This window comes from Lactuca sativa, chromosome 5 (genome assembly GCF_002870075.4).
Source record: "Lactuca sativa cultivar Salinas chromosome 5, Lsat_Salinas_v11, whole genome shotgun sequence".
NCBI lineage: Eukaryota > Viridiplantae > Streptophyta > Magnoliopsida > Asterales > Asteraceae > Lactuca > Lactuca sativa.
In genome coordinates, this window is record NC_056627.2 from 256,591,266 (window position 1) to 256,603,360 (window position 12,095).

The 12,095-nt window shown below is 31.0% G+C and overlaps 2 protein-coding genes across 2 annotated transcripts; both read left to right on the top strand.

Moving 5' to 3' along the window:
* The first annotated feature begins 4,904 nt into the window (after positions 1-4,904).
* On the top strand, positions 4,905-6,593 carry LOC128125995 (uncharacterized). The gene is made up of 4 exons (XM_052763665.1): positions 4,905-5,026; positions 5,328-5,910; positions 5,968-6,043; positions 6,127-6,593. The coding sequence occupies exons 1-4, from the start codon at positions 4,905-4,907 to the stop codon at positions 6,591-6,593; spliced, it is 1,248 nt and encodes a 415-aa protein (XP_052619625.1).
* Positions 6,594-10,654: 4,061 nt separating this feature from the next.
* Positions 10,655-11,564, top strand: LOC128125996 (isoleucine--tRNA ligase, cytoplasmic-like). Its single transcript, XM_052763666.1, has 3 exons — positions 10,655-10,989; positions 11,079-11,204; positions 11,295-11,564. Exons 1-3 carry the CDS (start codon positions 10,966-10,968, stop codon positions 11,562-11,564), a joined length of 420 nt encoding a protein of 139 aa, XP_052619626.1. The 5' UTR covers positions 10,655-10,965.
* The last annotated feature ends 531 nt before the right edge of the window (positions 11,565-12,095 follow it).

The window sequence follows — 12,095 nt, forward strand, 5'->3', positions numbered from 1 at the left end:
TTGTTATCTATTAAATAATAATTTCATATTAAATTAAAACGTTTATATTAAATATTATCATTATGTAGAAAATACGATGATAGAGACATCTTTTTATCTATCTTAAATTTTATCATTCTGTACAACATATGATAATAGAGACAACTTTTTATCTTAAATTGTAAAAAAAAAAAAAAATTGTATCATAAATATTACCATAATTATGTACACATATGATAATAGTGACGTCTTTATAATGTTAAAACTTTAAATTGTATTACATACATGGTTGTAAAACTTGGCTAACACAACAAAATACTCGACATGTTATTTAAACTTGGCCTCTAATGGAAGCGAGCTTGTCTAACTCAGCCAGAAGACACTCGTATCCTTATTAAACTTGATCAAAATCTAAAAGATACGGTCCAAAATCATTTTCGAAATTCTGAAATTTAATTGGTCATTTGTCGACAAAGACAATCTCACAAAATAATACACTCAATGTCCTACAAAGTTAGATACAAGGAAAATCTCATGGCTTAGTCCCTTTGAAATATTTCACAACCTTTCCTATTTATAGAGGAGAATACATTCTCTTGTTTACTCTCACGGTCAATGTGGGATGAAGACATTTTAATTAAACTCATTTCTTTATTTGCCAATAATTTCATTTTGTTAAATAAAATATTAAATAATAAAAATAAAACGTTATCTAGAAAATTTATTGTTCAATAGTTACATTTTTCAGTAATCTCGTAAGTTGTTATAAAAAATTAAGTATTTATTGAATAACTTTTTTGTTAAATCCTAAAATCATAAATTCAGTTAGGTACTTAATATAGAAAGTTTGTTTATATGTATTTTCATGATTCAAAATGTCATTATAAATTGAATTCATTTATAAAATATAATCGAGTATATATTTCGTGCTTTTGAATCAAAGTGATTTTTCAAATAGTTATAATTTTATGTTTAAGTAGATTTTTTTATATTTATATAACATTATGTAACTTATAATATTATTATAAACAATATGAATAATAATAATGAGAGTTTCAAATGTACGTGGTGAAAGGAAAATGCTTCATTTATCGGTACAAATTGATGAAACTCGAACCGATTCAGCTTAATATACCAAACTACATAACGTGTTTTCTATTGAAACCCGGTGTGTATATATTTTGTGTTTTTGAATGAAATTTATTTTTTCAAACAATTATAATTGTATGTTTAGGTAACTTATTTATAATATTATTAGAAACAATTTGAAAAATCATGGGAGTTTCAAATGTATGTACTGAAAGGAAAATGCTTCCTTTATCGGTCCAAATTGATGAAACTCAGATCGATTCAACTCAATATACCAAACTACATAACGATTTTTCAATTGAAACTCTGTTTGAACCTAAAAAAATCTTGTTCAAAACCATTTTCGGGATTCTAAAACTTAAATGGATAGTTGGCAATAAAGACAATCTCACCAAAGAATACCCTCAACATCCTAAAAAGGTAGGCATAAGGAAGTTCTGATAGTTTTGTTCCTTTGAAACATTTCACAACCTTTCATATTTATAGAAGAGGAAACATTCTCTTGTTTACTCTCGTCATCAATGTGGTATGAAGACATTGTAATAAAACACGCTTTCTTGTTAATAAAACATTATTCAACTTATTTAGTAAAACACCTTTCTCTTGTTTACCCTTTCTTTATTGTTCAATAGTTTCATTTTTCTATAATCTCGTAAGTTGCTATAAAAAAAGTAAGTTTTTATTGAATAACTTTTTGTTCAATTCTAAAATAAAAAATTCAGTTAGGTACTTAATATAGAAAGTTTGTTTTTATGTATTTTCAAGATTCAAAAGTTCATTATAAAAAGAACTCATTTATAAAATATAATATGCGTATATATTTCGTGCTTTTGATCAATTCGAATTTTCAAACAATTATAATTTATGTTTAGGTAGATGTTTTTTTATATTTATATAACATTATGTAACTTTTTAAAAATATCATTGGAAACAATTTGAAAAATCATGGGAGTTTCAAATGTATGTAGTGAAAGAAAACTGCTTCTTTTATGGTCCGAATAGATCAAACTCGGACCGATTCAACTGAATATACCAAACTATATTTTCTAGTGGAACCCGATTTGTATATATTTCGTGCTTTTGAATCAAAGTGATTTTTCAAACAGTTATAATTTTAGGTTTAGGTAGATGCTTTTTTATATTTATATAAAATTATGTAACTTATTTATAATATTATTATAAATAATTTGAAAAATAATGAGAGTTTCAAATGTTTGTTGTGAAAGGGAAATGATTCCTTTATCGGTCCAAATTGATTCAGCTCTAGTTCAACTCAATATACCCAACTACATAATTTTTTTTTCTAACTGATACACGGTTTAAACCTGAAAAAATTCGGTTCAAAACCATTTTTGGAATTGTTAAAGTTAACTGGACACTTGTCAATATAGACAATCTCACCAAATAATACCTTCAAATCCTACAAAGGTAGGCATGAGGAGGTTCTCATGGTTTGGTCCATTTGAAACATTTCACAACCTTTCCTATTTATAGAAGATGAAACATTATATTATTTACTCTCACCATCGATGTGGGATGAAGACATTGTAATAAAACACCCTTTCTTGTTTATAGAACATTATTTAACTTATTTATAATATTATTGTAAAGAAATTGAAAAGTCATGGGAGTTTCAAATGAATGTGGTGAAAGGAAGTTAAAAAATGGGGTTTCAAATGCATGAAATTCAAGAAAAAATACTAACTTTATAAGTATGTATGATTTTACATAAACATACACACACATTATCTTGTAAATATATTTAAAACGCAAGAATTTTTATTTTATCTATCGAAGTATTTTTATTTATTAGCATTTGTGTAAGTATTTTTATTTTATTTTAGATGCTTATTTACTTATATTATTACGATTAAAATCATATTTATTGGTTTCTGAATACTTTTATTAATAATTAACGTTTTCCGATTAAACATTGCCTAATTGATTAATCATTTAGGGGCCGTTTGTTATCATCTTACTGGGACCGAGTCAGCGATTTGGGCTGACTTGGTCAGACGAAATACGTTTGAGGAAATAGCTTTCTCAATCAGACATATCTGACTCATAAGGATCTCGCTCAGACCATAAGACATAGCTGACTCAAAAAATTACCTCCATGCCCTCTCGTTTCTTTCTCCTTATCGTGACCTAATACAGAGACAACAAGGAATTGGGCCGCCATCGAGTCTCTCCGATCGAGCTCCGACGGGATCGAGTCTCTCCATCGTCGCTGTCCCTCCCCAGTCCGACTACCGGCCGGCCATCGACCTTCCCTCCGATCGAGCTTCGACGGGATCGACGTCAAAACAGGTTCTATGTTTTCCTGTGAAAATTATTTTTCCTTCTCCTTTGTATATGATTTGTGAAATAAGAAATCACAAATTGGTTTTCAAATCAAAATTTATTCTTGGTCTAATGTTATGAAATCAGAAATTCATCTTGTAATGTTATGAAATTTGAAATTATGTGTTTAAATGTTATGAAATTAGAATCATTCTTTGCTCTAATTTATGAAATCTGAAAATTGGTTATGTAAGCTATGAAATCATGCATGTATTGGAAATATTGTGATTGTTTTTTTTGTTATTAGGCTGTGAAATCTTAAAGACATGATGACAATGTTGGTTTGGAACAAAATCTGAAATTTTTTCTTGTGTATAGGCTGTGAAATCATGTGTCTATTGGCAATGCTGTGATTTTTTTTTGTTTATAAGCTATGAAGTCTTGTAAACATGCTGTGATTTTTTTTTGTGTGTATAGGCTGTGAAATCTTTTAAACATCATGTGTATAGGCTGTGAAATCTTTTAAACATCATATGTGAAATAGCAATGCAGTGATTTTTTTTTGTTTATAAGTTGTGAAATCATGCTGTGAAATCTTTTTTTGTTTATAAGCTGTGATTTTTTTTTTGTTTATGATGGCAATGTTGGTTTGGAACAAAATCCGAAATCTTTTCTTATGTATAAGCTGTGAAATCATGTGTATATTGGCAATGATGTGAATCTTTTTTTGTGTATAGGCTTTGTTGACAATGTTGTGATTTTTTTTTTATTTATAAGCTATGATGTTGATTCATTGGTAGAATTATTTTAATGTTTTAGGATGTTGGTTTGGAACGAAAGTGAGGACAAAACTTTTCTTGATGCATGTATCCATGAAATAAACACTAATAGTCGTGAGGGTTCTGGGCTTAAGGCTAGTTCATGGAAGACAGTACGCGAAAAACTGTTAAACGAACACGGTAAAGAGGTTGATCAAAAGCAAATGAGAAACCACTTTGACTACTACAAATCAAAGTATGTTGCTTGGGTGAAACTAAAAAAAAAAAACCGGCAATATATATGATCCTATAAAATATAAATTTAATCTGACCGATGAACAATGGAAGGAAGAGGGGAAGGGAATATTTTTATAACAAATACTATTATGATTATTTTTATAAAAAAAACTAATAATTATAAAAATTGTAAACAGTTGAACAAGTACGTGTTGTCATTGAAAAGTAGACCCCTGCTGTTTCCAGATCTTTGCACCCAACTATTTGAAGGGTCGACCTCAACCGGCTTTCAAAGTTGGGGGCCATCTTCTACACTCCCTCGTCCTGTAGAAGCATTTAGTGCCCATGATTTTGATGAAGATGTTCCAATGGAAACCTCAACACAACATGTAGGTGCAAGTGAAGAATCTTCGGGGCGTTCAAAAAATACAGAAGTTGGTGGAAACAAAAGAGTTGGTGGGAAAAAAAGAGATGCAAGGGCATTAGAAGTTGAAGAGGAGATTGTCAAGCTTGCAAGGTCGTTAGTGGAAAAAAAATGAAAGAATTGAAAAAAGTGAAATGGATAAGGATGTTGATGCATGTATGGAGAAATTAAACAAAATGGAATGGGGAGAAGAAGATGAAAGACACAAGACCGCTCTTTTGCTATTTGGTGAAAGTGCTGATGTTCAAAAAGTTTGGTTACGACTTTCGCATACTAGTTGTGAGTCGTGGGTGATGAGTGCGGGTAGGAAGTATGGTTACCTTTGATCGGTGCGGGTAGAAAAGTTTGGTTACTAGTTTTTTGGTTACTTTGGATCCTATGTTTGATGACTTTCGCATCTTATGTTATATGACTTTTGTTAGTTTGGATGATATGTTATTGGATATTGAATATGACTTTTGTTATTTACTAGTTTTATGTTATATGATGTTTGTTATATGACTTTGGTGCATGATTTTTTTTTTTACTTTAACATGTTACCTAATTGTTTGTAACAGGTCAAGTATGGTTTCTGATGGTGAAGTTGTAGCTTTTCTTCTACTTGTGTTTTATTGGTTGAGGTCAAACCGACGCAGACTAATCAAAATTCATAGAATTAGAGAAAACGATTCAAGCGGGTATGCGTATACGCAAGATTTGATGTACGGAGACCCTACACAATGTTTCGATATGATGCGTCTTACACAAGAGGCATTTGCACTATTATGCAACCATTTTACCGAAAAAAATTGGTTGCAAGCTAGTAGGACAATAAGCATTGAAGAGAAGATGGCTATCTTCTTACATGTTATAGGACATAATGAACGTTTTCGCGCAGTTAAGGGAGGATTTCATCACTCCACACAAACGATTCATCAATGTTTTCATGAGGTCCTAACAGCAATGATGTGTTTTGCAAAAGAAATTATAGCACCAACAACTCCTAATCCAACAAGACATAACTCGGAACGGCATAGACGGTTAAAAAATAATTTTTCCAGAGCAATAGGTGCATTAGATGGAACTCTTGTACATGCGGTTGTACCCGTTGATCAACAAACTTGTTATAGAGGAAGAGGAAAAGGAGAATGTTTTCAAAATGTAATAGGAATTTGTGATTTTGATATGATATTCACCTTTGTTTGGGCTGGATGGGAGGGTATAGCACATGATTCAAGAGTTTTGAAAGAACTTGCATTTAATTCGACTTCTGGATTTCCATTTCCTCCACTAGGTTTGTAATCTTTATATAATTTTTATTATCTATCTTCTTTATATAATATGTGTCATTATATAATATGTCACATTCGTTTGCAGATAAATATTACCTTTGTGATGTCGCATATACAAACACTCGTGGGTTTATGGCTCCATATCGCAATACTAGGTATTGGTTAGCCGATTTTCGAAGAGGCAGACCTTTAACTAGAGAAGAAAGGTTCAATAATGCTCATGCACAACTTAGAAATGTTATTGAGCGTGCTTATGGTGTATTGAAGGCGAGATTCCCAATCTTAAAACAAATGGCTCCTTATCCTTTTACAGTGCAAAGAGACATAGTCATTGCTTGTGTTGCGATCCATAATTTTATAAGGAAATACAATATAGAAGATGAATTGTTTAGAAATTTTGAGGAGGACACCATGGTTACTCCTGACGTCCAAGGTAGGGGAATTGATAGAGAAAACATACAAGGCATAGAATGGGGTCCAGAAGCCGTTGAATATATGCGTGTTTTGCGTGATCAGATTGCAAATCGACTACTTTCACCTACTTTACATTAAATTATTATGTTATTTTAAATTTCATTATGTTTTTATTTGGATATTAAATGATTTATGTTTAATTTACATTTTGTATGACATTTTTTATTTGTGTGTAATTTACATTTTGTATGACAATATGTATGTTTTTATAATTATTCGGCAACTTAATACATCACTATATATAACATAAGGGTAAAATGGTCATTTTTCATCACTCAGCACATTCAGTCAGATGTACAATCAAACAACAGGATTTCTTACTCAGTTAGGATTTCTTACACGGACAGACCTTTCCCAGCCAGCACTTTCTCAGTCAGCAACTATCAAACGGGGCCTTAATCTCATTCCTCTGATTAGCTAATATCAATTAGTTTTTACAACCTTTATATATATATATATATATATATATATATATATATATATATATATATATATATATATATATATATATATGTTCAGGTTCATTTGAGACCATTCTAATTTTGTGAGACCGTGAGACCAAATCTAAAAATAATTTTAAAATGCAAAATAAATGGAAAAATCCAAAAATTCTTTTTTTAAATATTATTTTCGGAACTTGAATTAACTAAAAAAATAAAAATAAAAAATAAAAAAAAATTCCGTTTTTTTTTGAAAAATAAGTGTAATATACACTGACATATTCTAAAAAATAATTTTAAAATACAGAATAAATGGAAAAATCTAAAAATTCTATTTTTAAATATTATTTTCGGAACTTGAATTAACTAAAAAAAATAAAAAAAAAATTCCATTTTTTTTTAAAAATACGTGAAATATTCTAAATAGAATATTACACTGTACATATTCTAAAATGCAAAATAAAAAAAAAATTTAATATTATTTTCGGAACTTGAATTAACTAAAAAAAATAAAAAAATACGTCTCACGGTCTCACAAAATATAGGTGGTTTCAAATGAACCTAACCCTATATATATATATATATATATATATATATATATATATATATATATATATATATATATATATATATATATATATATATATATATATATATATATATATATATATATATATATATATATATATATATATATATAAAAGACTAGTACGCCTATCGTTCTTACATCTTTCTTTCCAATCTAGAAGGATGCGTGATACAAAGATTCATATAATCTATTCTTCTTTTTGTATCCGCATGAATTTCCATATTGTGGAAAAATATAAGTCAAGTAAAACCACTATATATATATATATATATATATATATATATATATATATATATATATATATATATATATATATATATATATATATATATATATATATATATATATATATATATATATATATATATATATATATATATATATATATATATATATATATATATATATATATATATATATAAAAGACTAGTACGCCTATCGTTCTTACATCTTTCTTTCCAATCTATAAGGATGCGTGATACAAAGATTCATATAATCTATTCTTCTTTTTGTATCCGCAAGAATTTCCATATTGTGGAAAAATATAAGTCAAGTAAAACCACTAAATACTTATTATCAAGTGTCGTTATGAAAGGGTGTGTGGCCCTAAAATGTATAGATGTATTCTTCATTTTGCAACCATAAGGATTCCGAAAGTGTGAGAAAAAAATAAATCACTAAAACTACTCAACTACTAAAAAGATAATTCTAACAAAATGACTAAAAAGTTATATACACTTATACTCCTCTTCAAAAAATAAGGCACAATGAGGCATACAAGGATGTGTTTAGTCACAAATACACCCCCCTTTCATAAAATAAGGTGCAGTGAGGCCAGACAATGATGTGCTAAGCCAGAGGAGCGTTGATGCCGACTTTGATACCATATAAGATATATGTGAAGTGTAACATTGTTTTTGCCGATTTTCTAAATGGCGGGAGGCATGGTGTGGCGACAAGGTCAAACCTAAAGCGATGTTAAGCTTTGGCGAGCCATGACATTTTTCAAAGCGTGAGAATTTTATATACATTAAAAAAGATAAATCACATAATTATGGAATTAAATCAAATATATCATGTTTTTAGAAATGTTATATCAACACTTAATATGAAAAAGTTAACAAAAACTCAATTTATTCATGCCTGATTAGGAAAAAAACTCACGTCATAACGTGATAAGGCATGTCTTGACTCATTATTTATGTGTCACGCTTAACAAACCTGCCTTTGGTGTTTTCGCGAAGGTTGTACCACGCCTTGCGTAATGATACGTTGTGGCGCGCGTCATAGTGTGCTTTTTAAAAACATGGTCTCTGTAGATGGCCTTATGAAAATAGGGAAGACTCCAACATATATAGATACTTACACTACAAGAAAAAGACCCTTTCACGACGCGCAAATCACGACGCTCACTGATTTATGTTACGCAAAAGAGAGTGACAATAAAAACGTGTCGTCCGTTCAAAAAATTTGAGGATTTAGGTCACGCATTATTGCGTGCCCTTAAATTAGTGTCTAATGTAAAAAAAAAATAAAAACACGGAGGGCACATTATCTAAAACGTGCGTCCTCTGTGATTGTCGCTTTATGATTTTTACTAAAACGCGCGTTCTTGAAAGGGGGAAATGAAATCCCCTCAAAATTCTTAAAATTTTTAATTCCCCGCTTCAAGATCCCCTTCGTTCTATTCTTCCCTTTTCTCTGCAAACCCTAATCACGATACCATCTCTGTTGTATACCTCAACAATTCATATATCAGAAAATCATTGGGATAATTTCTAGGGCTTTTTAAAACACTCATTCGACTCTTTTCTCTCCCTCCTCCCCTGTCTATCTATTTAACCAGGCCTCCTGTACCCTAATCCATTTTGAGCGGACGACTCCTCATTTTTCTCGCAGGTAGGAACCAATTAATAGGTGTGACGTACAAATAATGTCATTTTGAGCGGACGACTCCTCATTTTTCTCTTAGATTTAAGACTCCTCTTTCATTAAAAATAGGAGGTAGCAAGGTCAATTTTCTGAGATTTGAAACTATATGTCTCGAATTACAGGTTGAAGATCAGAAATCGAAGGTTGCAAGTCAGATTTGGGATCGAAAGTCTGAGGTTTAGGGTACGATCGGAAGCATCAAGATGCAGAAAAAAAAAGCGGAGGAGGCATCAGGTTCGAAGATTGTTCTCTTCTTCTTCATGTATGTGCCCTAGATTTCTTTCTCTTACATTCAATCTCTAAAGATTCTTTTATTCCCTAAATTAGGTACGAAGATTATTCTCTTCTTCTCCATTTGTTTTTTGGAATGACGACCTCTCCTCTTAGGAGTAAGTCCTGAGTCCCCAATACTTGATCTGCAAGCTGTGACATGAGTTTTTAGTGAAGATAATGAGTAGCAGACTTCAAAACCCATTTGTTGGGGCAGCTTTCCAATCTTCCTTAAAGCCAAGAAACGTGAACTGTTTGGGTTATCTTGGAAACAAATTTCCCAGAAAACCTCGGTATGATATCATTCCACGTGCCAAGAAAAGCGACTGGATATCTCACGGGATTAGGTTCTCACAATCATTCGGGGAAAATGTTGAGATTTTATGGAAGAATATGGGATTAAGAAGTGGGTTTGTGGTGAAGTCCGTGAAAGAGCCTTTCACTAGAAGCAAAGCTATAGTTAGGTCATTATCCACAGTCTGGGAGGAAGGTTTGCTTCTATTCCAGTGTTCTGTTTTCTATGCTGTGATATCTGGTGTGTGCTTGTTGTTATGGTACAGTCAACTTAAAGCAAATACATTAATAGAATCAAAGCTTTTTCCTTCAGTTTGCACAACATTAAGCGATTATATCCAATGCAACCTTCATTTTTGTAAAGCTCAAAGTGTTTCTCCTTTGAGCATTACATTGGAGTCATGCTGGATTGGGCCTCACAAGGAAGAGTTCTCTTGTGGTGAGGTCCCGACTCTAAAATTACGTTTTCACCCTTTTTCAAGGTATGGTTTTTTCTTGTAATTTGAATCTTTGGTTGCATTTGGTTGATTTCTTCCTTTTTTTATTGAAGACGCAGTTCTTTGGCAGATCTTTGCCTTGATACGTAAACCCCCTCCCCCTCTTTTTTTTTTTTTTTTTAAATTATATAATAGTTAAGTCCTTATAGTTTTGTGATTATGTCAAAACAGGCCCTTACTGATGGTCTTTCTAAGGTATTTCTTAAACCCTGATATATAACTTGCAATGATTCCTTTATGAAAGGGTAAAATAGTCAAAATAGTAGCCAGTCCTATCACACCACCATTACCAACAGACAGTGCAGAAAGAAGACAAGAATTATGCGAAATTGACATATGATCCAGCCATTCTTCTCAACTCAGCTAATGTTCTTGATCAATGGATCAACTCAGCCACTCAAAGCCTTGTTCATTTTGTCAGACAAGAAATGGATGCTTATCGACTCTATACTGTAAGTTTTCATTTCTCTTTAAACATAATACATATACATATTCATATACATACACATATATGGATACTTATTTGTGAGTGCTTTCACAGGTTGTTCCTTATCTGTTGAAGTTCATTGACAATTTGACCAATATATACGTAAGATTTAATCGTAAGAGACTTAAAGGTCGCACTGGAGAAGATGACTGCAGAACTGCACTTTCAGCTCTATACCATGTATGCTTTCATTTTAACATTCTTTTTTTTTTTTTTTTTTTTTAATTTTTAATTGGGTTTCTTAATTGGTTTATATTACATTCTTTTTAGGTGCTTTTAACTTGTTGTAAAGCAATGGCTCCATTTACACCCTTCTTCACTGAGATTCTTTATCGTAACTTGCGAAAAGTATCGAATGGATCAGAGGAAAGCATTCACTTTTGCAGTTTCCCTCAAGTAGAAGGAAAGGTACTTTTTTTTTTGCTTATGATAGCATCTTACATTCTTACTTTCAAATCATTTTATTACAACATTGTACTTTTAAACTTTTTCTTGATAAGCCATTGTACTTTGAAGTTTGAAAATTCTACCTTATTATAACAGTCTACTTTTTCAAAGTATAGGAAGAAATGAAAACAGATTCATGCTATAATAAACAAAAATAAAGGAAAACAGATTCATTTGATTCAAGATATTGCCACCTGTCATGAAGAGATTGATGAGCAAGCAGTCGAGCATATTCACCATAAGTATTCTCATTTCTCTCTAAAGCCTTCTTCCCAAAAGTTGTTAATATAATATTAATAGTCAATATATTAAATGAAAAAACAATTATTTGCAGTGAAGTTATATTGACCTTAGGAAGTTCAAGAACTGTCATTGAATTTCTTTGTGCTGCAAAGGAGAAGAAGAGATCATTTCGTGTTTTTGTAGCAGAGGGTGCTCCAAGGTCTGTGCTACTTTCTTTTTTAGAGTATAGAAAAGTTACATTTTTGGTCCCTGAATTTAGCTAATTTTTTCGCTTTTGGTCCCTAAAGGAATCTGTTTTCAAATATTGTCCTTAATTTGATGTTTCATAACAGTTTTGGCCCCTGAATCGTTAATCCTACCTACCCAGCTGTTAATATCTTT

Excerpts from the sequence above, each read along its gene's own strand:
- LOC128125995 (XM_052763665.1), top strand. The coding sequence starts at position 4,905 with ATGGATAAGGATGTTGATGCATGTATGGAGAAATTAAACAAAATGGAA. Across the intron at positions 5,027-5,327 it reads GCTGATGTTCAAAAAGTTTG|GTCAAGTATGGTTTCTGATG; the intron begins GTTACGACTTTC and ends TGTTTGTAACAG. Across the intron at positions 5,911-5,967 it reads AAGGAGAATGTTTTCAAAAT|GGTATAGCACATGATTCAAG; the intron begins GTAATAGGAATT and ends GCTGGATGGGAG.
- LOC128125996 (XM_052763666.1), top strand. The coding sequence starts at position 10,966 with ATGGATGCTTATCGACTCTATACT. Across the intron at positions 10,990-11,078 it reads ATGCTTATCGACTCTATACT|GTTGTTCCTTATCTGTTGAA; the intron begins GTAAGTTTTCAT and ends GTGCTTTCACAG. Across the intron at positions 11,205-11,294 it reads CACTTTCAGCTCTATACCAT|GTGCTTTTAACTTGTTGTAA; the intron begins GTATGCTTTCAT and ends CATTCTTTTTAG.